At 48.1% G+C, this 24,105-nt stretch overlaps 8 protein-coding genes across 8 annotated transcripts; 3 read left to right on the top strand and 5 right to left on the bottom strand.

The window, feature by feature from the left end:
* Positions 1–282: 282 nt before the first annotated feature.
* BC939DRAFT_447008 (uncharacterized protein) lies at positions 283–1,709 on the bottom strand. Its single transcript, XM_051555037.1, has 2 exons — positions 1,243–1,709; positions 283–588 (listed from the first exon to the last, which is right to left on the bottom strand). The coding sequence occupies exons 1-2, from the start codon at positions 1,691–1,693 to the stop codon at positions 386–388; spliced, it is 654 nt and encodes a 217-aa protein (XP_051413633.1). The 5' UTR covers positions 1,694–1,709; the 3' UTR covers positions 283–385.
* A 924-nt stretch (positions 1,710–2,633) lies between these two features.
* Positions 2,634–5,688, top strand: BC939DRAFT_447007 (uncharacterized protein). The gene is given in 3 exon segments (XM_051555036.1): positions 2,634–2,677; positions 2,764–3,309; positions 3,322–5,688. 2 exon segments carry the CDS (start codon positions 2,789–2,791, stop codon positions 5,414–5,416), a joined length of 2,616 nt encoding a protein of 871 aa, XP_051413632.1. The 5' UTR covers positions 2,634–2,677; positions 2,764–2,788; the 3' UTR covers positions 5,417–5,688.
* Positions 5,464–7,298, bottom strand: BC939DRAFT_501813 (P-loop containing nucleoside triphosphate hydrolase protein; the record flags this gene model as incomplete). The annotated part of the gene is made up of 2 exons (XM_051560213.1): positions 5,464–5,498; positions 5,576–7,298. 2 exons carry the CDS (start codon positions 7,296–7,298, stop codon positions 5,464–5,466), a joined length of 1,758 nt encoding a protein of 585 aa, XP_051413631.1.
* Positions 7,299–9,201: 1,903 nt separating this feature from the next.
* Positions 9,202–9,960, top strand: BC939DRAFT_446998 (uncharacterized protein). The gene is made up of 2 exons (XM_051555035.1): positions 9,202–9,600; positions 9,695–9,960. The coding sequence occupies exons 1-2, from the start codon at positions 9,324–9,326 to the stop codon at positions 9,952–9,954; spliced, it is 537 nt and encodes a 178-aa protein (XP_051413630.1). The 5' UTR covers positions 9,202–9,323; the 3' UTR covers positions 9,955–9,960.
* Positions 9,961–11,117: 1,157 nt separating this feature from the next.
* On the bottom strand, positions 11,118–12,745 carry BC939DRAFT_501811 (uncharacterized protein; the record flags this gene model as incomplete). Its single annotated transcript, XM_051560212.1, has 2 exons — positions 11,118–11,428; positions 12,658–12,745. The coding sequence occupies 2 exons, from the start codon at positions 12,743–12,745 to the stop codon at positions 11,118–11,120; spliced, it is 399 nt and encodes a 132-aa protein (XP_051413629.1).
* A 373-nt stretch (positions 12,746–13,118) lies between these two features.
* BC939DRAFT_475824 (uncharacterized protein) lies at positions 13,119–15,990 on the top strand (the record flags this gene model as incomplete). The annotated part of the gene is made up of 3 exons (XM_051558536.1): positions 13,119–13,428; positions 13,567–13,629; positions 13,868–15,990. 3 exons carry the CDS (start codon positions 13,119–13,121, stop codon positions 15,988–15,990), a joined length of 2,496 nt encoding a protein of 831 aa, XP_051413628.1.
* Positions 15,991–16,368: 378 nt separating this feature from the next.
* BC939DRAFT_446996 (uncharacterized protein) lies at positions 16,369–18,318 on the bottom strand. The gene is made up of 3 exons (XM_051555034.1): positions 17,756–18,318; positions 17,651–17,669; positions 16,369–17,418 (listed from the first exon to the last, which is right to left on the bottom strand). The coding sequence occupies exons 1-3, from the start codon at positions 18,134–18,136 to the stop codon at positions 16,412–16,414; spliced, it is 1,407 nt and encodes a 468-aa protein (XP_051413627.1). The 5' UTR covers positions 18,137–18,318; the 3' UTR covers positions 16,369–16,411.
* Positions 18,319–19,251: 933 nt separating this feature from the next.
* BC939DRAFT_475822 (uncharacterized protein) lies at positions 19,252–22,943 on the bottom strand (the record flags this gene model as incomplete). The annotated part of the gene is made up of 12 exons (XM_051558535.1): positions 19,252–19,416; positions 19,500–19,642; positions 19,721–19,953; positions 20,029–20,056; positions 20,249–20,304; positions 20,496–20,874; positions 20,967–21,035; positions 21,135–21,322; positions 21,905–21,970; positions 22,221–22,327; positions 22,437–22,516; positions 22,853–22,943. The coding sequence occupies 12 exons, from the start codon at positions 22,941–22,943 to the stop codon at positions 19,252–19,254; spliced, it is 1,605 nt and encodes a 534-aa protein (XP_051413626.1).
* Positions 22,944–24,105: the final 1,162 nt, after the last annotated feature.

Here is a 24,105-nt window from a genome sequence, read left to right as displayed (position 1 = left end):
GGAGAAAGAGGTCGGGTCGTGGGAGGAGAGGCGGTTGTGGAGAAGAAAGACACACCCAGGCACAGGCAAGAGACGCGGGGGAGGCGCCATCGAATCAGCGGGATGATCGAGGGGTGACTTGCTTCTGGCCGCTTCTCTGACACGTGAAGTAGCCCTCGTGGCAACATATATAGCTACGTTCATCGCACACGCGTCTCCAACAACATCCAACACCCCATACCCGTGCTCGAAACCATGGCCCTGCCATCGCTCAGCCTGCATTCAAGTACGCTGCGTCAAATGAGACGCTTCCCTCAAGGAATAAATATCGCCTTTTTTTCTTTTATTATGGATTACGCCTTCTGGAGATGATGGGTGCTACTTTGTTAGTCCTTACTAGGTGCTTTTAAGCAAGGAAGACCATAGAGAAGGCAATGGATGCAGCTGCTAGGACAAGCGATCCGGCGTGGATGGACGACGACGCAGCAGAAGAGCCGGGCAACTTGACAGTGCTGGCGCCAAAGTTAGCATTGCAGGAATCGACCAGCTTGACGGTTGAAAAGCGGTCCTGGATCTTCGAGTTCTCGGCACCGCAGGTGTAGCAAGGATCTAGATACAAACGATGCAGGGAAGAAGTGGGGTTGGTTGATTGTTAGGTAGGGCCGATGTGCTTTTTAGGACGTGTCTCATGGTTGACAACGCAAGACAGCATAAGGAGGGATATAAGGAGAACATGACCAATGGGTATTCCATCTTCGAGTACATGATCCCTGTGGATATTGTCTGCCATATCAGTCCATTCCTCTCATTGTGTTTGAGTTCAGGAGGATGGCATTGTCGTCTCCGCTTTTCGCCCTGCTGCAGTCTCCATTTACTCAGTAGATGATATCCTGTCCAGCAATGACCATCGACCTGGAAGACACCTTTGCCTCTTCAAATCCCTGCAGTCGAATGCATTCGTTTCCTTTAGAAACACGCCATGGCCCGGACTGCACACTGTCTCAGTAGTCAATTGGGCGAGCAAGTACTGTATGTCCCGACAACAAGAGCGAAATCGCCCTTGGGGCTGTCCTTTGTGCTTGAAATATGAATATGGAACATAGCGAGTCGTTTTTTTCTGGAACTTTGTTGGTCTCAGTCGAGAGTGATAAGTGTGCGTGCGTGCGAGCCCGTCACTTTGTCGGGTCTCCGTTACCCAACACCCCTTCCCGCCCGATTCAAAAAGAAACAAGTTGATGGCCATGCTTCCTATGTTTCAATTACCATAAGCATCGACAACGGACTGCTTGCAGATGCACTTGTCGGTCTCTGTGGTGGTGTTGGAGGCCACAGGGAAGTTGATGTTACCGGTCGAGGGATCGACGGTGATCTGACAATCCTTGAGGACGTTGATCAGAGGAGTGCACTTTTCCTGGTAGCAGGGCAAGGCTGTCTCGGGCTGCTGGGCTGAGACAGTGGCGACGAGGGCGACCAGGACGGCGACAAGGAGAGCGAGGGAAGAGGTGGAACGCATGATGAAGTATGAGATGTGTAAGTCTGAGGACAGTAACTGTTGTAGTCGTGGGGGAATGCGGAATGGAGGAGGGACGGAGGTGATGAGAGGGATGTGAATGGGGAGGGACAGGGAATGGATCGTGAGAGATGGAGAGAGAGAGAGAGAAGGAAGGAAGAGAAGAAAAGAATAAGAAGGGATAGACCCAGATAAATGAGCCATGGCAACAGCATACAATGGTTTATTAGCTGCGCGTGCCATTGCCATTACCATGGGGTGAGGATTGTTTGTGTGTTTGTGTGTATTGTGTATGAGAGCACCAGCGCCAACAACGCCCACTGCTTTTGCACCGACCCGCACTCCCCTCTACTTTCTTCCCTCTCCGCTCCGCACTTCTGCACCGTCTATTCGACCGCACACTAGAGACACTCATTAGACTTGGAGCTGCGCTCACTAGACTGCACGCTTCCTCGTGGGTACCACGCTCTTCACGCAGTGTCCTATATAGTCTATCTGTCGCTATGTCGATACGGTTGGTTGCAAATACTGCAGACAAAGTGGGCAAAGTGAATATCAAAGTGTCACTCTTGCTTGTCGCTGCTGTTCTCAAGACTCTACTCTCAACCCACCTCTAATTTATTCGGCTCTACATGCAATGCGATCTGATCGTAGCCTGATAATTAGACCACAGTAGCTAGTTTAGTACTCAACCGTTGTCCATCCTCCAGCCGCCATGTCTCCTCTATTATTTCAAATATCACAATAATGCTTACATACGGTTTATTCACCTTCTCCCCCACGGCTCTCAATTTCCTTCTCAGCCCTAAAGTATCAAATGCTCCCATGAACTATGAATCATGAACCCACGAACCATGGACCTAGGCTCGACCCAGCCCTCTCTTCCAGTTAAGGAGGTCGGAAATGTAATTTCCTTTTTAGGCCTCCTACTTCAGAGGGGCTGGTAAAAAAGAATGGGTCGCTGGCAGGGTTCGAAAATGGAAGGTTCTTAAGGGTATTTTCAGGCTAAATCATGCAAATACAGGATACAGGGCATACATTCCATAGTCGCAAGGTCGCGCTGGCATGCGCTGGCATGCGCCATGGCCATGCATAACAGCACAATAAAATATTAAAAATATGCTGCTCCTCCCTCACCTCACATCTTTCTTCTCTCAGCGGCTCGCCTCCTTACATTACTTAAAACTGGTATGTTGCTCATCTCTGAAGACATTGCTAAGCAGTCTAAAGATGAATCGCGTAAAGCTCCCAGTGACTTATCAATTCAATCTCAGTCCTCAGTCCTCAAGAGCGAACACTATGGCGTACATTTTTGCAAACAACATTATCGACGAAACTGCAGCTGCTAGCATGTCGCGCGACTACGCCCCAGAGAACGTTCGCCTGGCCAACGTATTTAAGGCTATCCAGGAAAATCACTTCACGCTGCGCTCATTTTTGCTGAAGGCTTTCCGGTCTGGCGACAGTAAGGTTCGATTCTTCGTTGGCATGTTTATCGCCCAAGATGGTCCAGCTGTCCTGATCAACGAATGGGCAGGCAAGGTCGAAAACACGAAGAACGACGAAACTTTCACGGAAGCTGTCACGGATGTTGTCATTGGTCGAGCACGGAAGGATCTCAGAAGAGTCAATAACGGGGGAAGTTTGCAAACGAGCGCCAGGAGTGTTACCCACGCACATGTCGAAGGATTTTCCTTGGATCCTATTGAGGAGGAGCTCAACTCTTCAGCACCCTGCCTCATAAGACTTTTAAGAGGATTGGCGTACAAGGAGAAGAAGCTGCGCAAGAATAAAGCAATGAAGAGTATTGAGAAGAGGGAGAAGAAGAAGATGAAGGGGAAGGAGAAGGAGCAGGAGAAGGAGCAGGAGAAGGAGGAGGAAGAGGAAGAGGAGGGGTGCGACGACTTGCCTTATCACCCGCGGGAGTTAACGACAATTGTATCAACCATCGCCAGCATGCTGGTAGTTCGTCAGAGCCAGCAGTCAAACCGTTTGCAGATGATCTTCGGACTGTATTTCGCGGCCACAAGATGTCCAAAGCGCGTGGTGAATGTACTCGCCTCTATCGGTCTATGTGTTTCGCCTATGACGACCCATAACGCCCTCACACAGTTATCAAACGATATGCTCAGCAGAGTCCGAGAGGCAGTTCGGAACCATCCGTTTTCAATTCTTTACGACAACATCAACATCGCGAATCGAAAATATGATCAGCGGACCTACAATGGCGACACTTTTGAGAACGGCACCACCGCCACCATTGTAATCGGCGAGGATCTCGGCACGCCAACCTCAGCTCAGAGTCTACTGAGACCGCCCCAACTTTCGGATTTTTTACCCGATCAGCAGAACCGTTCGCATATGAAGCTCGTCTATACATTCCACCTCTTTGACATGCTACAGCGGCATTACAGCACGTACGAGCGCTGTTCGATCCATGTTCCTGAACTCGAGATTCTCCCAACCCGCCAGACGCTAACCTTTCCACTACCTGCGATGAGGCACGATCAATCGACAAATGAAGGCAATCTCGACGTCTTGCAGGATATCACCCAGATCATGCTTAAACTGCCGGAGGACTGGTTCAACAGCAATACAAGGATCATAGTTTCTGGAGATCAACTGACCGTTTCCAGGGTCATATCCCTTCAGGAATTGCGTGCAGCAGACACCACGCCTTTTAATCGACTAGAATGGGCGGTCCCTGTTATGCAATTATTTCACCTCCAGATGCTCTTTTGCAGCACGATTCTTCGCACGCATTACGGACGTATTTCGGAGCCAGGATCACTGGCTTTCTTCATAACTATGCTGGGCCGTAAACGCGTGAACCTAGACTCGCCGAACTATCACGCTGCAGATGAAGTGCTGAGGCATATCTTTGATGCAATGGTGAGACGGGTTTATGAGGTTGAACTTAATGTTCAGAGACCAGATGCCAAGAAGCCGGATGCCGAAAAGCCAGACGCCCAGAAGCCAGAGGTACTGGATGATGAGATACTGGATATCGATATGCTGAATGATGAGGTATTAGACGACAGGATACTGAATACTCAGAAGCTGGAAACGTTCGGGACAAGCTATGAGGCACCGCTTGGGAACGCAGCGCTAGACAAACGCGTCCGCGAAGCTACCGAGGCCATCTGTCACCAGTATCTCACCGATCCGATGGAGAACCCTCGCAAATTCGGCAATGCAAATGCAAACGCGGCCTTATTTCTCAGGGACATGATGGTTTATATGGAACTGGGTGCAGCCATCAAGGTTGGAGACGTCGGGCGGATCCTCGAGGTCATCAAGGTGATCACTGTCATGTTCCAGTCCAAGGAGACGAAAAATTACGCGAACGAACTCATGCGCCTCGCTTACGGTATTCGTCATGCATGGTCACCGCAATGGACAAAGGCAGTCGTGTCATCTTGGTTGATTAATACCAACGGCAAGGCGAGCGGGTGGATTCCGGCGGACTTGTATCAGGAACACAACAATCTGCTGACCAAGACTATACATTCAGGGAAAGAGAGCAACATGTCATGGGAAATGCTAGCCAACCAGATATCAACAAATATCCGCTTATTCTCGAAGATCGCCAAGACGCTTGAGTCAGAGTACGACATAACACACAACAGCTCTTTTCACTCAACACTGTCCGCAGAGCGGGACATTCAATTAATCCAGCAGTCGCTCAAGGACCATGACATTCTCGGCAATGCGCGGCCGGGAGACTGCAGTGTACCGCTTGTGAAAAACCTGGTCAGTGAAGGTCTGGAAAAATTGATAGATGGACGCTTCGAGAAGTTTGTCGAGAAAAGCGTCAATTTAGGTGGCGATGAACAAGACGCTGTTGTTGTTGATGGTCTGAAGAACGAGGACAATCAAGCGGAGGAATATATTAGATCGCTTTTTAATGCCGGATATGTTTTATAAATTAGTTTTTCTTGCTTTTCTTGGGACTAAAGAAATTTGATGCAGTCCTATTCTTGAATAAACTCGGTCGTTTTGATGTAGGCTTTGAAGTCACAGCAGCGGGCGTTTGATGAGACTCATCTGCTTCTCGATCAATTTCTATATTTGCTCCGCTTTGACCGTCAATGAACTGGCCCGCTTCCTGTGGCGGCTGTGCACTTGCCATGTCAATATCCTTGTTCAGTCTGATGAGAATATCGGCTACTTCCTGCCGTTGTAGCTCAACCACAGGTGTCCAAGTGATGATAGAACGAATATCTGCGGGTGTTGTGATTTTTGCGAAATTCTCCCCAAGCACCTGGATCATATTGTCCGTCATTACGCAGCGCGGCTCAAAGGAATCACAGAGTGGTGCCAAATCGCGCACAAATGCCATTGCTCTCCAGTTCCGCAGTGCTTCCTTGGCCAGCTCATTCTGCTCAAACGTGCGCTTGGGGACTCGAGTTTTTGGTATGTAAGCGGTTGTCAAGGTGACAGCGGTGAGCACTTTTGTGAAGGAGATCTGCCCCTGCGGATATGAAGATTTCCGTGTAGGGTGACAAAGATCGCAGCAATTCTCGTTCGGATGATGCACATTGCCATAGACGTCATTGAGGACTTTTCTGCGACATTTTTGAGTGACGATGTACTCCTTGAGATGCTCGTCGGCGTACTTGGTCTCATCGGATGGTGGTGGTACCAATAAAATACCGAGCCCCTGACGTTTCGGATCACGAGCTGCACGACCAAGACGCTGCACAAGGGATGAAATGCTAGTGGGGCACCTGACCTGAACGACACGGTCGACGTCGTTGATATCACATCCCATTCCAGCGGCTTCTGTAGATAGCAACAAGCGAATGTTGCCTTGCCTGAATGCCTCCATGGTCTTCCGCTTGTAGTCCTCGGACATGAGTGCATGATAGAGGGTGATGTCCTTCTTTGTGGCCGAGGATTCCAAAGCTTCCTGAGTGCGCTCCGACCCCAGACAGGAGGCAATCCTGCTATCGTTGACATCGGTCACCAACCCTTGCAAGTACCTCATAGCCGTAACGGTCTCATTCCGGCTTTCAAAATAAACAATGGTCTTTTGGAAGTCCATAAGAAAATCAAGATGCCTCAGCTTGTTGTTTGGCTTGAAGTGTCGCACTTCCAGTCGTATATTAGGGCGATCGTTACCAACATTGATGACAGATGTAGAGCCCTTGAAATGGATCCTGTGTTTGAGATCTGCAAGGGCTTGGGGCGGAAGAGTGGCCGATACAGCAATGAACGCCACGCTGGGAAGCACCCACGTCCGGAGTTCTCCAAGGCGGCCATATAGCTTTCTGAAAGTGGTACCCCAAGAGGTGACACAATGAGCCTCGTCCAGGACAACGGCTTGCAGTCGCATTCGCCATCTCTTGTCGAACCAGAGTTCCTGCACGCGCTTGTTCTCAAAAATGATTTCTGGTGTCATAAAAATAACCCTATACAATCCTGCGGCCACTCCAGAGTCAATCCCGGTGATGTCTCCGCCCATGAGGGCCGTGCTGCGGATGCCCAAGCTTGCAAGTTTCAGCTGCTGTTCTTGTATCAAAGCCCTCAGAGGTGATATTACAACGATGATCCGATCGGTCCAGAGCACCGTCGGTAGAAAATATACAAGGGACTTGCCCCAGCCGCATCCAGCAATCAGAATACAGTCCCGACCGGTACCGATGCATTCGACGACATCCAGCTGCAAGTCTTTAGGGGTGATATGGAAGACATCTTGACACCGCTTGATAGCTTCTTCACGGTTGAACGGTAGGGCCATGTTGATGAGTTGCTGCTGAGGACTGAGATTGAATTGATAAGTCACTGGGAGCTTTACGCGATTCATCTTTAGACTGCTTAGCAATGTCTTCAGAGATGAGCAACATACCAGTTTTAAGTAATGTAAGGAGGCGAGCCGCTGAGAGAAGAAAGATGTGAGGTGAGGGAGGAGCAGCATATTTTTAATATTTTATTGTGCTGTTATGCATGGCCATGGCGCATGCCAGCGCATGCCAGCGCGACCTTGCGACTATGGAATGTATGCCCTGTATCCTGTATTTGCATGATTTAGCCTGAAAATACCCTTAAGAACCTTCCATTTTCGAACCCTGCCAGCGACCCATTCTTTTTTACCAGCCCCTCTGAAGTAGGAGGCCTAAAAAGGAAATTACATTTCCGACCTCCTTAACTGGAAGAGAGGGCTGGGTCGAGCCTACCATGGACCGTAAATTTCCTCTTCCCATCCTGGGTGCAGTGTGACAGTATGACCCTACAAAGAGAGCCGCTCCACAAGATTATGCAACAGAAGGAGACAACAGCGCGAACACAGTTGTGCAAAGAAAACTGGAACAAGAACCGACACCTGGTTGTCTAGTCTATCAGACGCGAAAAAACAAGGCCTAGAGATCTAGACCTCCATGGCGCGGTTCCTCTTGCTCATTCTACTGCATAAACCCACGTGGGGAATTATCGGGGGAGGGGAGAGGAACCATAAACCATATCCAATTCTTGTTTAAAGAAAACATGGCTTTTGTTTAAAGAAAACACTGCGAGTTGTATCTCTGAGCATGATGTTCCTCTAACACGCCCTGTCCCCGTCTCGTTTGGAGTGGCCCGTTTCCCCAATATGGAAGGTGGCTCGACTGCCTTGAAAGGAAAATGTGGCGGAAACGAGACGTACCATTCAAATCTGCCCGTTTGGATGGCTCGTTTACCTCGTTTGCCTCGTTTTGATTCAATGGCCTTGTTGCTCATTTGTCTTGGCTGATCATGTTGCATGACTCATAGAATCTGGGTGGGGCGAAACGCTTCTCGTCTTCATCACTCACTCCATCACAGCCCTAAGGCCCATCATCCAACCGCTGGTAATTCGAAGAGAAAACTCCCTCAGAAAGGTGCGCTGATTTCGCGTTGCAAAGAGAACTTTTTCTTTATTCGAGGTGGGGGCAGCAGTGCCTGGCCGCGATTTTCTTCATAGTCCAACATAGAAAGCTAGCTTCAACAGGTGTGCCTCCTGTCATGAGTTTAGTCTATGAATGATATGTTCGAACTCAAACCTTGACTTATTGGCATTCAATCTACTACAATAGTCAGCCTTGACAACATCAGGGAGTATTCTTTACAAGCCAGCGGCGAAGCTGGCTCTTCTCAGCAAAGTGCCAATCGCGATAAATCTGGCGATCGCATTCCACGTTGGGAACCCAATGATTTCGATCCTGTTCTCACTTGGCTGGAGAACATAGACAACTTTGGTCCAGTGTATGGCAAGGACGGCAAGACGAATGTGGGCACCAAGTACGCGTCAGCCAGGAAAGCCAGGAAAGCCAGGAAAGCCAGGAAAGCCAAGAGCATTTTATCCGAACGGCACAATGGGAGAGCCAATTCCAGTCCTATCGGCAAGGCCATGAGTGCACGTTGCAAACGGTACAAGGAGAATTACGTGAAGGCCTTGGCTTTTAGTAAAGGAACGGGGAACGGTCTTACTGATGACGATCTGCGCAAGGGCATACCGACAATGGAGCAAAAAAGGGACTATTCATTTACCAAGATGTACGTTTCGTTTGGCTCAAGTCCAAGCATAGAGCCACTGAGTGAGGTCTCGACATCAGCGTTGGGTGTGACCTTCCGTAGCAAGACTTCCCAGACCACAATAACGAGACAGCTTGATACTCATGCGGCTGTACCCAGCGCCATTACGGAGGTTGATGGCTTCGTTGATATACTCGAAACAATGAGAGACAGTACTGGTGGATCCCTAGACTTGCTAAACTATCCAGAAGAACAAGGTGAAGAAGAAGAAGAAGAGGAAGAAGAAGAGGAGGAGGAGGAGGAGGAGGAAGAAGAGGAGGGAGAGGAGGAGGAGGAAGCATTGATGGAACACCGAACACGGCAAAGAACAGGTGTTGCTCTCAACCCTACCAAGTTCATGAATCATAGGTCAAAGGCACCATCGGTCTCGACAGCGTTATTCCCATTTGTACTCCGAAGAGAGCCCTCAAGTCGGTCGAGTTCCACGTCCAAGGGCTCCGGATCCCGGGATGTGCGCTTGAACCCGCCCCCAGCCCTACAGGATTTGTCATCCGTGTCCATCAAAAAAACATTGACATTCGGCGAAGTCTTTATGAAGTCCATGGAGATGAGAGTGAACTGTAAGTTGACTATAATCGATCTGTACGGACTCTCTCTCTTGCTTGTGCTCTTTCTCACTTTTTTTTTTTTTTTTTTTTTTTTTTGGCCTCCAAGCGAAGGAGTCTATCGAGCGCATGAAGTTGGAATACCAGAGAGAGCTACAGGAACACCAGAGAGAGCTACAGGAACACCAGAGAGAGCTACAAGAACACCAGAGAGAGCTACAGAAACACCAGAGAGAGCAACAGGAACAAAGCCAAGAGGCCGAAGCCAAGAAGGCGAGGATTGAGTTTTTAATATTATGCATTGAAAAGGGCTATTCCATCGGACAGACCCGAGAGCTGTTAGAAATGATTGACGGTGTAAAGCAATAAAAACCATCATTTTTATCTCTACATCTTAGTTGGAGTTGGGGTCAATTTCAAGCAATATTTGTCTCCAGCGTTGTTTTCCACAAGGTTTCGCAGAACGTAATTGGGTCCATAGTGGTCTGAGATGATTCACTGTTGTCGAAACTGAAAGGCCCTATGGTTTTAAACAATTTCGCCCAGCTATCACCGATCAAAGCCAGCATGTAATGGAGTATATAGAATGTCAATATCCATGGGGTCAGAATCACTATACCCTGTTCTTTCCGGATCTGCTGCCTCATGTTTTTGAGTGAGGACCACCGTGATTTCGGGAGACCAATGCAGGGTCTGTCACGGACGCGATAGCGAGCAAGGCAAGTGTTGAATGCGGCAATTTCAGGTGGATATGCTGCAGGAGACTTGAAAGCAGGAATACAAAACTTGGAGAGTGCGTGCGCCAAGTCGGCAAGGAGGTACTCGCCCGGCGAGAAGTACAATTCTGGACGTTGGTATAGCTCCATCCATTTGAAGACGCTCGAGTTCGCGCTGGAACTTGAGTACCCAACCAAGACAAATGAGTAACAAGGCCATTGAATCAAAACGAGGCAAACGAGGTAAACGAGCCATCCAAACGGGCAGATTTGAATGGTACGTCTCGTTTCCGCCACATTTTCCTTCAAGGCAGTCGAGCCACCTTCCATATTGGGAATACGGGCCACTCCAAACACGACGGGCAACATCAGATTTTGAATTGATGCGGGCTATCGCCAAATAATCGCCTGCACCAGCGCATCCGTCTCCAGATCAATCGCCGTTGTCGCCTCGTCCAGGACCAACAGACCAATCTTGCGGAGAGGCGCCCGTGCAAGGCATATCAGCTGCCCTTGACCCACTGAGAAATTGTCGCATCCTTCAAGCACCCTCGCATTGAATCATCCTTCCATGGCCGAGACATAGTCCTTGAAATACGAGTCCTTGAGTACCTGCTACAGCTCAGCGTCGAACATTATCCCCAAGGGATCCATGTTGAACCGAATGGTGCCTGCAAACAGGACCGGGTTCTAGGTGGTAATCGAGAATCGAGAGCGGACATCGTACAACTCCAGAGATATCGATCCCGTCAACAAGGATCTGTCCCTTTGCGGACTCGGTGATATGGAAGAGCGACAGAACCAAGCTGGACTTGCCTACTCCTGTTCAACTGCAGATGCCGATCTTCTCGTGAGAGTCGATTGAGCAGTTAACGCCGTGTAGGACAAGATCGAGTCCTGGGCGATATCTGGTCTCGTAGTCGACGAACTCGACGCGCCCCTGAGCTGGCCATTCCTGTGTGGACGGTTGTTGGGATTCATCTCTGATACATCAGGCTTGAGATCGACGTATTCCTGAAGACGCTCAACGGCCACGATATTGTATTCGACGTCAGTAGAATTACGCACCATCCAGGTCTGGATTTGGGTGATGTTGAGCACATATGTCAGCGAGAGACCCACAAGACCTGGACCCACAGCGGTGTTTTTTGACCAATGATACGATGGGTAAGAATGCAGGTCCAAAAAAAAAAAAAAAAAAAAAGATGGAGCCTAGAGTTTGAAAATGGAACGTGGGTTAACTGCTTCCTGCGATGCCGAAATAGAACACACTCAAATTCTGGACCAGACGATGCTTTTTACCCTTGATGAACCTGTCCTGTTGACGGTAAGCGCGGATAGTGCTGATTCCACCGAGAATTCCCCGGAAAAGCGCAAAGGTGGCGATCGAGTAACAGAATTTAGCCTTCAGATATTACGGGACGTCGCCAAGGAGTACCAATGCAGCAAGAGATATATGAAGCTAAAAGGAGGGATGAGAATAGTGAAGCTGGACGTCGATACAGCGACCAGCACCAAAGCCGAAGGGGCTTAGTAGACTGTCCTTGAGCACACAGCAAAATAGCGAAAAGACGCCATCAACCGCTGATTGGCCTTAGCTGGGACGGTGAAGGATACATCCCATGGAAGAGGTATTAAAGAACATCATTGGTGATCGCAGCACACTATGCAGCATCCTCTGATGCAACATGCGCGCTAAACTGATATGGCAATAGGCCTATATTATAATCGACTGGAGGACCGTCAACAGCGAGTACGTGAATCCCAATGTCATATGGATGCCGGTATGAAAAAGTGGAGATCAAGACAGTCTAGGACAAGAATATTGACAAGGCGCCGTATGTGTATCACTTTCATGGGTTCCTATGGCCAGCAGGAAGTCTGCAGCCAGTCGTCCGAGTATCCTACTTGGAGGTTTTTGGGGCCAAGGTCGCTGCAGCAGTCAGGCCCACAGCCTCTTTGGGAGTGCAGTGCTTGGGCCACAAATTTAGGCTGCAAACAAAAAGAGCTCTAAATTTTAAATTTTAGCGGCTCGTGCTGGTGTGCTACTCAGCTGATTTCTAGGCTGTTTTTTAACTAAAGGCTGCAGTTTGATTTTAAGCATTTTTCAGCACAATGCAGCTCAAATTCAGCACAACCAGCACAAATTCAGCACAGCCAGCACAATCCAGCACCATTTCACCTGTATAGTACAATACGATGCCAACACCGCTGTATAACCCTGCACGGCGTTCCCCATGCATTCACACATACGATGCTACTCGAGTCGCATGGGACAGGCGCCATACTGGGACGCCATTATGCTCCATTTCAGCTCAAATTAGTGCTGGATGATCTTGAAGACACGGACACCTACGAGGTACAGAAATCTTCGACTGCAGGGCTTGCAAATCCACGCCCAACATCATAAAGTACTTGGTCCAGTAGAAGGGCCATGTACGCATGATTTGCTTGGTAGCATGAGCTAGCAGTTTTCTCACCATAGCCAATATCTTCTCTCGCTCGTTCGATGCACGGAGAGCCGCCATGCTAAACTTGATGCCATGCTAAACTTGATGCCATGCTGGCGTCCGATAGGGGATACAGAGGCCTTTTCATCCTTCTGCTTGGCAGCTTGAACACTAGCGTGAAAATCGTGACAAAAGTCACATGCACTGAAAACAGTGGCAACGCACAGACCACTTTGACAGACTTCGTCTGGTTCTCTTCTCTCTCTTCCTCTTCTCTGCCATAGTGCTCTTCACTCTCGTCCTCCTACGTACGTCAACAAACCACGTCGTCTGTTCACCTCAATCACACTCGGCTACACTTTCAACCATGTCCAACCTCAATCTCTTTTGTCTCACCGATAGAGAACCCATGTCGAATGCATTTCCCGTCAAGATCCTCTCGACAGAAACTGTGGATAGCCTCAAGGGTCTCATCAAGGCCAATAAAACGCCTGAGTTTGACAACGTCGCAGCAGACAAGCTCATGGTCTGGCGTGTCTCGGTTCCTGTCGTCGCTGCCAACATCCGCAATGCGGTCTTCCTGAACGAGATCGACTACAAGACGGAGCTTGTCCCAAAGACTCGCCTCTCCAAGGTCTTCACAGAGGAGCCGCCTAAAAAAAGCAATCCACATCATTGTGAAGCGACCACCGCCAGGTAATGCATCCCACGCGCTTTGAATTAATACCTGGATTTACTCGCGTTTCGCTTTTTTCTCACGAAGTACTGACTCTTCACCCCATCGTTTCTTGCATTCTACCGTGCTGTTACATTAGCTGTTCCTATCCATGCTCCTACCTATGCCCTTCAAGTCTCTCGTTTCAGTACACCACTCTCTGGTAAGTGCGAATGACCCGGCACTTTATTTTTCTATCTAACGTACCACGCCTTAGTCCGCTAAACCCATTCCTCTTTCCCTCTCCTTTATGACAACACAGCAACGCCCATCCCGAAAAAAGCTGTTCCGTATGCTGATATTGGGCCAGAACTAACGCTTATCATCGAAGGTGCAAACCGAAAACACCTCAGGCATTTCGTGGATGTAAGGGACGTCAAAGCCTACCGAGAGAAAATTAGGCTCCTTCTACAAAAGAGCTCTGCCATATGGTATCACAGCAACTGATATGAATCTGGTAATGTTGGGAAGGGTATTGGACAAGGAACCAACGTCAGACAGGAACGAGACATTGCGCGGCATTGTTGAGAGTGACCTCGGCAAGATTAATGGCCATCGCGTGGTGACCCTAATTGGCCCATCAGGTTCAGGAAAGACTGCGACGGTGGTCGATCTCGCAAAGACACACTTTGTTATATATTGCGTGTGCTGCGACCCGAGCACTATGTCATCCCCGGACTTCAAGGATCCCAACTTTGTTACACTTGCGAGGGAAGTCGAAAAGATGTGCGGGGGCATTTCGAGACCAGAGCTAGTATCTTTGAACGACCTGATGGAGAATGATTCAACCCTGAAACGGCTTGTAGGAGATAGGGTCGAGCTTGAGTTCCTATCAAGACTGCTATTCCTTCAGCTTCTTATCAACAACAATCCTGATCTCGAGCCTCTTCAGTTCTTCCATGAACAGATTAATGAAGGAGCTGAGACAATTTGGACGCTGGTCAACGAGCTGCGCGCGTATGAGGTGGGGACAATTCGTCTCATGCGAGATCATGTGCAGAATAGGCTGGCAGACTATCTTGCCCCACGGATACGAGGACTAATGATCGCTCTGGATGAAGCCCACGTCGCAGGAACTCGTATCTTGGCCGATAAATTCATCGCACCGTCTGCGTTAGGCGGCGACCAAGAAATCCTCGACGGAAGGAACCATGTACAAGTCAGATTTCGCCGCGGGTTTCTCACGCCTCTATCTGCAACGTTGAGCAACATGCGTGCAACGCTGGTGTTGCTTGGAACAGCGCTATCATTGCAGGATGCAGACCAGATGTATTCGGCAATTGGCAAGCGAATGAATTTCACGAAAATAACGTGCTTCCCCTCGTTTGATGAAGGAGACGTGGGAAGCGTGCTATCGGGACTAGTCGATATATCCGACTGTGAACTCCCACCTGCCAAGTGCCAGGAACTTATGGGGCGGCCTCGATTTTCGCTCAGCGTTATCAATAAACTTATCGGCTGTCACTCTGACCAGGAATCCAAACAAACCATGCTGGATGAGGCGATTGACTCGGCGATCGAGAACGTACTGACTGGTCTGCGGAGCAAGGTGCGCAGCATCATCGATAGCGACAAGACAGGCGAGACAGTGCGTCTAGTCGGCCGAATGGTTTTGGCCTACGAATTTCAAGGTGGCAAGATTTCGTTCGCAAGTATTTCACAATTCGACTTTGTGGACAAGGCCTTATGCAGGCTTCAATCGGACCCCGATGGAACTTGCTTGATCATGAGCGAGCCGTTGGTCGTGAAGGCAGTGAAGAAGGAGTCGAAAATCTCTGGTGTGGATCCTGCCTTTTTGGAGTACCTCGATCAGTTTCAGCGGATTGTTACGAACTTCGGTGTAAATCTAACAGCAAAGGGAGATGCGCTGGAACCACTCGTCCGACGCTCACTGCAACGTTTCAATGGCTTTCGTATTGCGGACCTTCCTTTCCTCAAAGGCATCGCCTTGCCCACATGGTGTGACAGACTCGAGCTCCAGATTGACGATATCAACACGGCAAGCGAATTTAGATACAGAGATAGTGTTCAGGGTGATCTCGACTTTCTCACCGCCCGTCCGAAAAACAAGTTATTGATAGAGCAGTTTGGCACCCGTCGGGATGGGGTATGGTTTTTCTCCGACAATCGTTACGCTGGCTCCATTGTTATCAAGTTTTATAGCAAACCTGTGCCACAGACCATGCACAAGGAGAACGAAACATCCAGAGACATTAGATGCAGCTTCTTGAAAAAAGACGGCATTAGCTTGAACCCACAGTTGGAAAATATCCGACGCGCATTTGAGGCTTCCGGCACTCCTGGGAAGATTTTGGGCATACTCCGCATTCATCTCGAGTTTCCCGGAGTTAAAAAACCTAGGCCAATTACCTGCATCAAAGTGAACCCCGCCACCGGCATTGAAGATGTAATGGTTTATATCGATTCGTCGAATATGAACGAGTTTTTTTATGAAGGTATCAAGGAAAACGAGCAGGACATCCGCAACCTAAAGAGACTGATCGAATATGTGTTGACGAAGTAAAAGGTTACGCGCAGCTACCTCGAAAGTGTAACAGGCATATGCAGTCCTTCCATCTCCGGCATTGAAGCGCTGTCTGTCAGTTACCTAAAGAATAAGTGCGCAAGCGAGTAGCATCGGGTTCACCGTAGCGAGCGATATAACATGCCACTGAATGTAGCACCTACAGTAGGAGGGAAAGGCAAATAAATGACTAGTTGCACCCACTTTTGTAAAAAGGATGAAGCACAATAGACATTTGCTCAAATCTCACAAAACAGGCGCGACTCAGCAGTATATCAAGATATACCAATCCGTGCAAGGAGAAGGGGAGATTTTTGTCCGTTTGGATCGAGAAAGAGCCATGAATCAAGCAGTAACTCTTTACAACAGCAACGACACCCACTATATTAAACGACCAACATATCATTGTATTTATAGTTCCTTACGCAGTTGACGTCTCCTCCATACTATGACAACCTGACGCTGGGCTCGCTCCATCGCCAGCAGTTTTCCTTGGTCCCATTCTCAATTTATACTCCATTCTCAGGCGCTCAAGTTTGGTTTGTTCAATCTGCAACTGGATCGCCAGTTGTTTCGTCCTCTCCATTTCGATTATTTTCTCTTTCTCCAAACGTAACCGCTCTAGCTCGCGCCTCGTCGTTTGCTCTTCGATCCCCATGCTGTGGTTGAGGTCAGCGATATGTCGCTTCGTTGCCTCTTGCTCTCTGATAGAAAATTCCACCATCTTTTTCGCGTCCTGAAGATCCACAACAAGCTCGCCGAGTTGGGCCTGAGTCTTTGTTGCATTTCGCGATATGGTTTCTGATCCACCGTTTGCAGTTGATACCGATCCAGTTCTTGCAGTGACAGCAGAATCCTCTCCTGCGTCCCTCGATTTGTCCATCACATCATCCTCATCCTCATCGTCCTTATCCTCATCAGCGCCAGCGTCCTGTATGATCTCTTCCGTCGAGTCGACTGGGCCCTCAATAGCTGTTCTCGGCGCTTGAGACCAGGACGTCGCCCAAATAGGCTCCATGATATAGAAAAAGGAACACCTTTTCAGGGCTTGATCCCTCAAAGCGTCTTCGTCGAGGTCGCCATTGTCAATAGCATTGATCGACTTGCGTGTATCCTTCCAGAGCCTCTGCATATTGGCGATCTTGTTCTTGATCTGGGCTCCCTCAAGGGTCGCGTCGAATTTTGCATTGAATTCGATTGCAATCTGCTGGTGGACCTTTGATTTGGATAGTCCTGGCTGATTCCTGCCACCGGTGCCTCGTAGAATCCTGTTTATTCGATAGTCCGTAAGCTTGTTAGCGAGGAAGGCGTCGTGCTCTGTAGTGTAGACAAACTTCGTCTGCTTTTCCCGGGACTTGAGGTTCGTTCTAAGTTTCGCTCTTGATAGTTCCTCTACATTTAAATCAGGTTGCATTCGTTTACGAGTGCCTTTTACCGATGCACGAGAGAGTGCAGGGAAGTGTGGAGAGAAAGAGGGGTAATATTAGTGGAAAAGACTGCTGTTGTGGCGCTACATGTCAAAATAGGGGCTGTCGAGATGGACTAGTGGCAGTAGTAGTCGGCGAAATACCAGACCGCAAGGAATCTATGGTCAACAATATAGTATAGAGCGGCCAAGGCACAACAAGAGGAGCAGTCGATAAGGGCGTAGCAAACTGACCTGATGCTCTAGTGTCATGCTGAGAGAGAAAGACCGCTTTGGTTAATACAAGCATGCCCACTTGACAATACATGCTACAAAATGATGTGATAAATAGGCTATTACCAGCGGCGAGCGATGCCAATACTCTTGATACACTCGCGCGTCTACGTACGGTCGGAGTTGTTGATGTGGGTGCTGCTGAGGTTGAAGCTCTTGAGATGGATGCTGTTGTAGTCGCGACTGTTGGATATAACTTGCAATTTGTTGATATTGCTGGTTCTGGTGCGGAGCAAGGGCTCGTCGGGACCGAAAGAAGTCTGTCGAAGGCGAATTCAAAGCAGTTTGTGAAGCTATTGGCTTCCGTGAACGTGGTTGACGCCTGGGATTCACAAGAGCTTCCTCCTCAGACTCTGACAAGTTCGAAGGCTGTAGGCCATCACTCCCAGGCTGATGCTGATCCACAGACGCATTGTCTTCATAAGATGGGCTTTGCATGTTACTCATGGCGATGGTTTCCAGGGCATGCAGTGATGAAAACGTGGGATAAAAGTGTGCAAAACAGAAGAAAAGCGTCAAGACGAAGGGTAATAAGTGCACGCTATTCGGCCAGTGAACACTAAATCGCTCGCAAGAATCGATTGACTAAATAAACGATTTTGCCCATTTTTAATATGGATGATTCAAAAATGTGTGTTTACTCAGGCAAAAATGTTGTGATATCGAGTTTTTTATTCGAGCTTGGTAACAGTGGCAATAGTCAAATAGAGAGGGTTGAGCAATTAGAGAGGCATTGATTAGCTCACCACATTTTGATGGAGGCGGAATTCGACAATCTGATATCAACACAGTAAAGGTTCCTTCACCAGGACTGGCCCACTGTGAAACCAAGCAGATTCCACCGCACTGAGATCAAGGACGTGCAAGATATCCGAAAGGTCAAGGACTCTGTGCAGCACCGCCTTGGCATCATTCCTGTGTTCTTCTCCTTGACTGTAATTTTTGGGCTACTCTAATACTATATATGCTGTTGAAAGGCATTTCAAAGAGTTCATCTCATGATGTGTGCTGAGGCTTCTTCAGCGGAGATGTGCATACTCGGGATGCCAATCTCTCCATTTCTGTCATAGAGTAACCTTTTAGTACGTAGAACAGTAACAACAAACCCTTTTCAACATTGCGATAGGGGCCCGTGTAATCTCGGTGTCCAAATAACTGTGTTAGAAAAAAATTGTTGGTATAAATCCTAAGCGTTGCGAAATTTAGATCGAGATAATATCGGTCAGCATCATCCAATTTTCGATACTCCTCTTCCAGTGCCATACTCTTCAGTCCCTCATTTATGGTGAAGTCTGTTCATTTCCACGGATTATTGACGCATGCTGTTTGATTCCACCTCCAGTGGTATGCTCAATCCGCAGTTTTCTTGAGACTTCTAGTAAGTTGATTGGGTTGGAATGTCGGGGGCGTCTATATACACTCAAGTTCCGTTCCTTGTACTTTGGTCATCTCCATCCATGATGTGAGAGTCCTTGGAGCCTGCTGTTATGAATGCAATAGGCCTATTCACATCTTGACTCAAGTGATGCAAATCACATGTTACCGACAGTCTGCGTCGCACTTTATTGCGCCTTCGTTGCCGTTGGGTCTACGTCTTCATCAATCACGGCTTTAGGAGTTGGTATTCGGTTGCCCTCGACGTAATAGGAGGGGCGGCGCCATTTTGCTCTCATGCTGCAGTTACTATCGCGAGCCTTGATTGCGGTGAGGGTCCTCAAGACCACCTCCTAATCACAGTTGATATATAAAATGGCTTAAGCAACAGATAGATACATGGGCACCAAAGAGCAATAAAAGTATGTTCACTTACATGCGCTAACTGCAAAGGGCCTAGTCCAGGGCAAAGAAGAGCGAGTTGGAGATTGTTTCGCGGAAGCTCAAAGGCTCCTATTGATTTGACGACGTATAGGGCTTCATGATCCAACGACATCAGGGAAATCTCGCAGCGGGAGCCTAGGACGTCATTCAAGTCAATACCGTGATCATTGCGCGGAAGAAATGTTGCTAAACTCAATAACCTACATTACTTACATCTTATCAAGAACCCAACTACTATTGGGGCCATAACCCCGGCATCGAGCATGCGATCTATCATCAGCTTTTGCATGCAGGGGAGTATCCGCTGGTCCTCTTCCAAATCGTCATCATTTGCTCCCGACTTTTTGATGTCAACAATCAGAAGTGGGAATCCGTCATATTCTGCGAAATAGTCGGGGTAATACGCTTCCTCGAAACCCGCGGGGGTCGGCAGTGGGTCTTGACTCCTAAAAAAGACAATAGCATCATTTACGAGCTGTTCATATTGTTAATGTAAGCATCAGTTACACATTTTGACTTACCAGTGATCTAACACATCCAAATCACCGACTACGCCGAAGATAATATTTTTCATAATGGCCTGCGTGTATGTGTCCTCATTCTGTGCTAGCGATCGCGGGGGGATGGGATATGAAGTGCTCTGCTGCCAGAGGCTGGGCCTTTCCGTATAGTAGCGCAGAATGTTCGCTGCAAGACTCTCTCCCTCTGTTTGGACTTTGTTCCGAATGTGTCTTCTGGTACCTTGGAATGTATGTGACGCCGCAAATACAGAGCAGTCGAAAAGCAACTTCAGTTCTCTATCAGATGGCGTGGGTAATATTACAGATAAAAAAGCTTCCGAGATGTTTGTCGGAACGTGTCTCTTCAGGAAGTTCGCGTCAAAGATGAAATTGATAGTTCTAAAGCACCCATACATTATAAACATAATTAAGAAGAGATGTCAGATCATTAAACAAAAAAGTTCAGAAGCTATACAGCAACCACTTACAACAAATCCGAAACATCCGTTATCTCGTATTGCTTTTTGACCACTGATCTTCGTGCGTTCAGCAATAACTCAGAAACATCAACTTGGTCGATTATGAGGCGAGCCTTTGTGGTCAGTCGCGAAGACGACGTGCCTGGTCCGACCAAATGATCGATAAAGCGGAAGTCAATGGAGTTCAGGGATGATCTGGCCGAAGACGGATTGGAATCGACGTAATCGCTTTCACTTTCCAAAGGAAACTCGACTTCCAAGAACGCGACTTTTTTATGAGGTGGTTCATGACTTGGGGCCCCCATACTCTCATCAACCTCAGGGACGACTTCTGCAGCTGATCTTTTCGAGGAAACCGAATTTTCAGCCGGAACTGAAGTGCTGGACACTATAGCATAATATGTAGTGTATAAATATCTTCCTCTGTATCGCAACAAAAGATGGATCGATGAGGTCCTTCATTCAGTCAATAATACTGACCCACAGAGGTAGTGCCATCGGCGGAATACATGGGTAAGGCCTGCACTGGTCCTGATGACGGTTTCTTTGCTAGAGTTGTATATTAAAATACAGAGTCAGTTGCTATGCTCCTCTGATACGACACAAATGGCTGTCCTACAGCTCCTGCAATGGAGAAATAGAGCTTACCGTTGGCACTTGAAAAATACCGATCGTACGCGATCTCAGATTGCTTTATCCCAACTCTCTGCGATATTACTTCAGCTTGCTTGGCCGTAATTTCAGAGCTGACTTGCAGGTTATGTTCAGCCCAGAACCTTTCTGCACGATGATCACAGAATTCCTTGAATGCTTTCTGGAGTTTCTCTCGTCTCTTGCTACGTATTAGACGAGAGCCAATAAGCAAAGTAAAAGCTTGTGATGCTGACTCCCTGTCACTCAAGTTGAAGTGACGGACGAAATTTCCAAATGAGACATGCTCTTGGCCTGGCACTTTTTCAAGTGCCCATTTCAGGTATGACGATGCTGACATGACGTGTCCGAATTCAGAAGAGTAGAAAAAGAACTAAGCGAAGAAGCAAAAAAAGAAAAGAAAATGAAACGTTAGGAGACCTGACCTCGGTGGTAGCATCTCCAACTTCAAAACCTTTCCAGTTGGCATTGTATCAAACAGAGAGAGCATATGGCGCCCATGAGAGCACATGCCATGCAGGTCCCTTCTGAAGACCGCCATTGTCGCTGCCACTTTCCTACTCGGCAGAGCCCGAAGTATATCTGCTGGAGCTGAAGAAGCGGGGCCACTTATGACAATGCGTTTCTGCACGGGTTAACTCTCGAGTCAATGAGTTACCTTTCAGAAGGGATGAATCCTGAGGTGACGAGTTGATGGAATGTGTCACGAATTAAGGTTGAGGACAGACCTGCACTCACTTCAATTGACCCTAGTGGCTTGTGCTTACCTCGCGTCTGTTACGCGAGCCCAAATCAGGTCGCGTCTCCAGAATTGCCCCACACGGAAAGCATATCTGGTTTAGCGTTGCATGCCCGTTCCAAGTAGACGATTGCCCGCATCCACCTTTGCCAATTCCATGAGTCTTACATTATGTTGCGGTTCCGAGCACCGGAGTTTATACGATATAAGCTACCGAGCTGGGACCCCAAGTCAAGCATTACTCATGTATAAAAGGCCTAGCTAGTTGCCCTAATCAAACCTCAATCTACAATAAAATACTTCCCTATCTTGTACTCGCTCTTACTCCTCCATCTTTCGCTTACCTGCCTGTCCAGACCTTGACAGAATGCTCAGTGACGATGATGGGAGATGACCAGCAACAAAGAGAGGTGACCAAACGAACGAACGAAGTTAAGATGACCAGTGGTACCTATGCTGAGTATAGATAAAAAATCTCACCAATCACATATGCCAGAGGTGTTTGGTGGAGGCACATATTGAATGCGCTCCCACAATTGTCAAGCAATGCACGCGTGTACCTCTCTTCGGAGCGCCTGTTCAGCAGCGCTGGAGGCATTCTTACGCCAAAGTGAGCTAACTTCTCGGACTATCTGTTTTGCTGTACGTTATTAGTTAGAAGTTTGAGTTCCTTCTTCTTTCATCTAGTAGAATAAATAGCTAGAGTAGGCATGTTCACACACAAAAATAGTCCTCGCCAAAAACGTCGTAGCCCCACCCTTATCCCTTGTTCTCATATTTGAAGAGGTACGCTAAAACCTATGTAAACTCTAAAAAATTCATCCCATATGTGGGACAAGGGATATGCGTGAGCTCTAAGGGTGGGGTTACAACTTTTTGGCGAGGACTCTAGCTCGCATGAACTCCTCTTTCGCAGCTATGAATTCAGGTGCCTTTTCGATGTCAGGGATCATGAGAGGCTTGAGAGTGGGCTTACTATCCTCTTCAGGTTCTGATAACCGATGGGCTGACTCTTCCACATCAGGAAGACCTTCAATTTTGAAGCCGAACCGATAGAAATGATCCATGCCGATTGAAATCGCATATTTCTGTTCCATGACCTCGTACGGAGCAGATAGAACGCTTTCCCCACATGGGTTCTCTACGTCCTTTGTGTCACCGATCCCCATAGACTAATGATAGATTTGTCTGAGAAGAAGAGATTTAAACCATGCTCTTCATTGTGATTCTTACAAGCACCATGCCACGCTCATACACACAAACGCATTCGAACAGCCAATTACAAACACGTCTGATAGCTAGACTGAGTTCAGAAATTAACTTAAGCCACCGAGCAATAAGTAATCGCTCGGTAGCTGTAATTAAGGATCCTTCTCTTGTTCTCATTGACCTCTGGATCACATTATACTTCGCACTGCGCGTGCCCCTCCACGGGTACGATTCAACCCTGAGGTCGATCTCGACCACCCTGAGTATGAGAGGTGCAGCCAGAGCAAATACACTGGACCGTTTAGAGCACCGTCCCTCGACCCCGTTCCTGGGCTACCGCCTCGATTTTCATGGTCAGCATTGACCACCAAGGTGCCGTGCCGGGCTTGGGCTCCTTCTCCTAGGGAGTGGAAGATGGTCGAGATCGCTCGGCATAATGCCTCCTCAGGTTATCGAGAAGCGATGTATAATGCCGCTTACTGGAGATGCAACAGGTACAACTGTTTATTCAAGAATGATGCCATGGTCATAACCATGCTGCGCCTAGTTTCTAGAGCATTCCAGCACAACTGTGTCTAATATATAAGAATTCTCCAAACGCAGGATTAGACGGCAATCAACCTTCGAATAAACCGCTGATTCAACCATAGAACCCCCTGACCACTCCAACCCACCGACTGTTTGCAGGAGATGCCAGGTTGTCGCGGGCGACATAACACGTATGCGTAGCGATCGGACACCTTATGCCACTATTCTGTCCGTATTGGACGGGGATCCAGCATTGGAGAGTCTCATTGAGCAGTAGGAAATGTGTGGGGACAAATTCATAATCAATGTCGCATATTTCACCAGAGGCCAGTGTACTTCATTAAAAGTGAGAAGTGTACCTCAAGCACAGCATATCAAAATTCGTACAAATAAATATTACTCATTCTAAACTCCTAAAACCTTAAATTTCTCAATCGCCTCAAGAGATCACTGGAGGCACTGGACCATATTGTGAAATGGCAAGAAGGGTTC

The sequence above is a fragment of the Gamsiella multidivaricata genome (genome assembly GCF_025024155.1).
Source record: "Gamsiella multidivaricata strain RSA 2152 chromosome Unknown BC939scaffold_22, whole genome shotgun sequence".
Lineage (NCBI taxonomy): Eukaryota > Fungi > Mortierellomycota > Mortierellomycetes > Mortierellales > Mortierellaceae > Gamsiella > Gamsiella multidivaricata.
The sequence above is the reverse complement of the archived record's forward strand: the minus strand, read 5'-3'. Positions and strand labels throughout refer to the sequence as shown.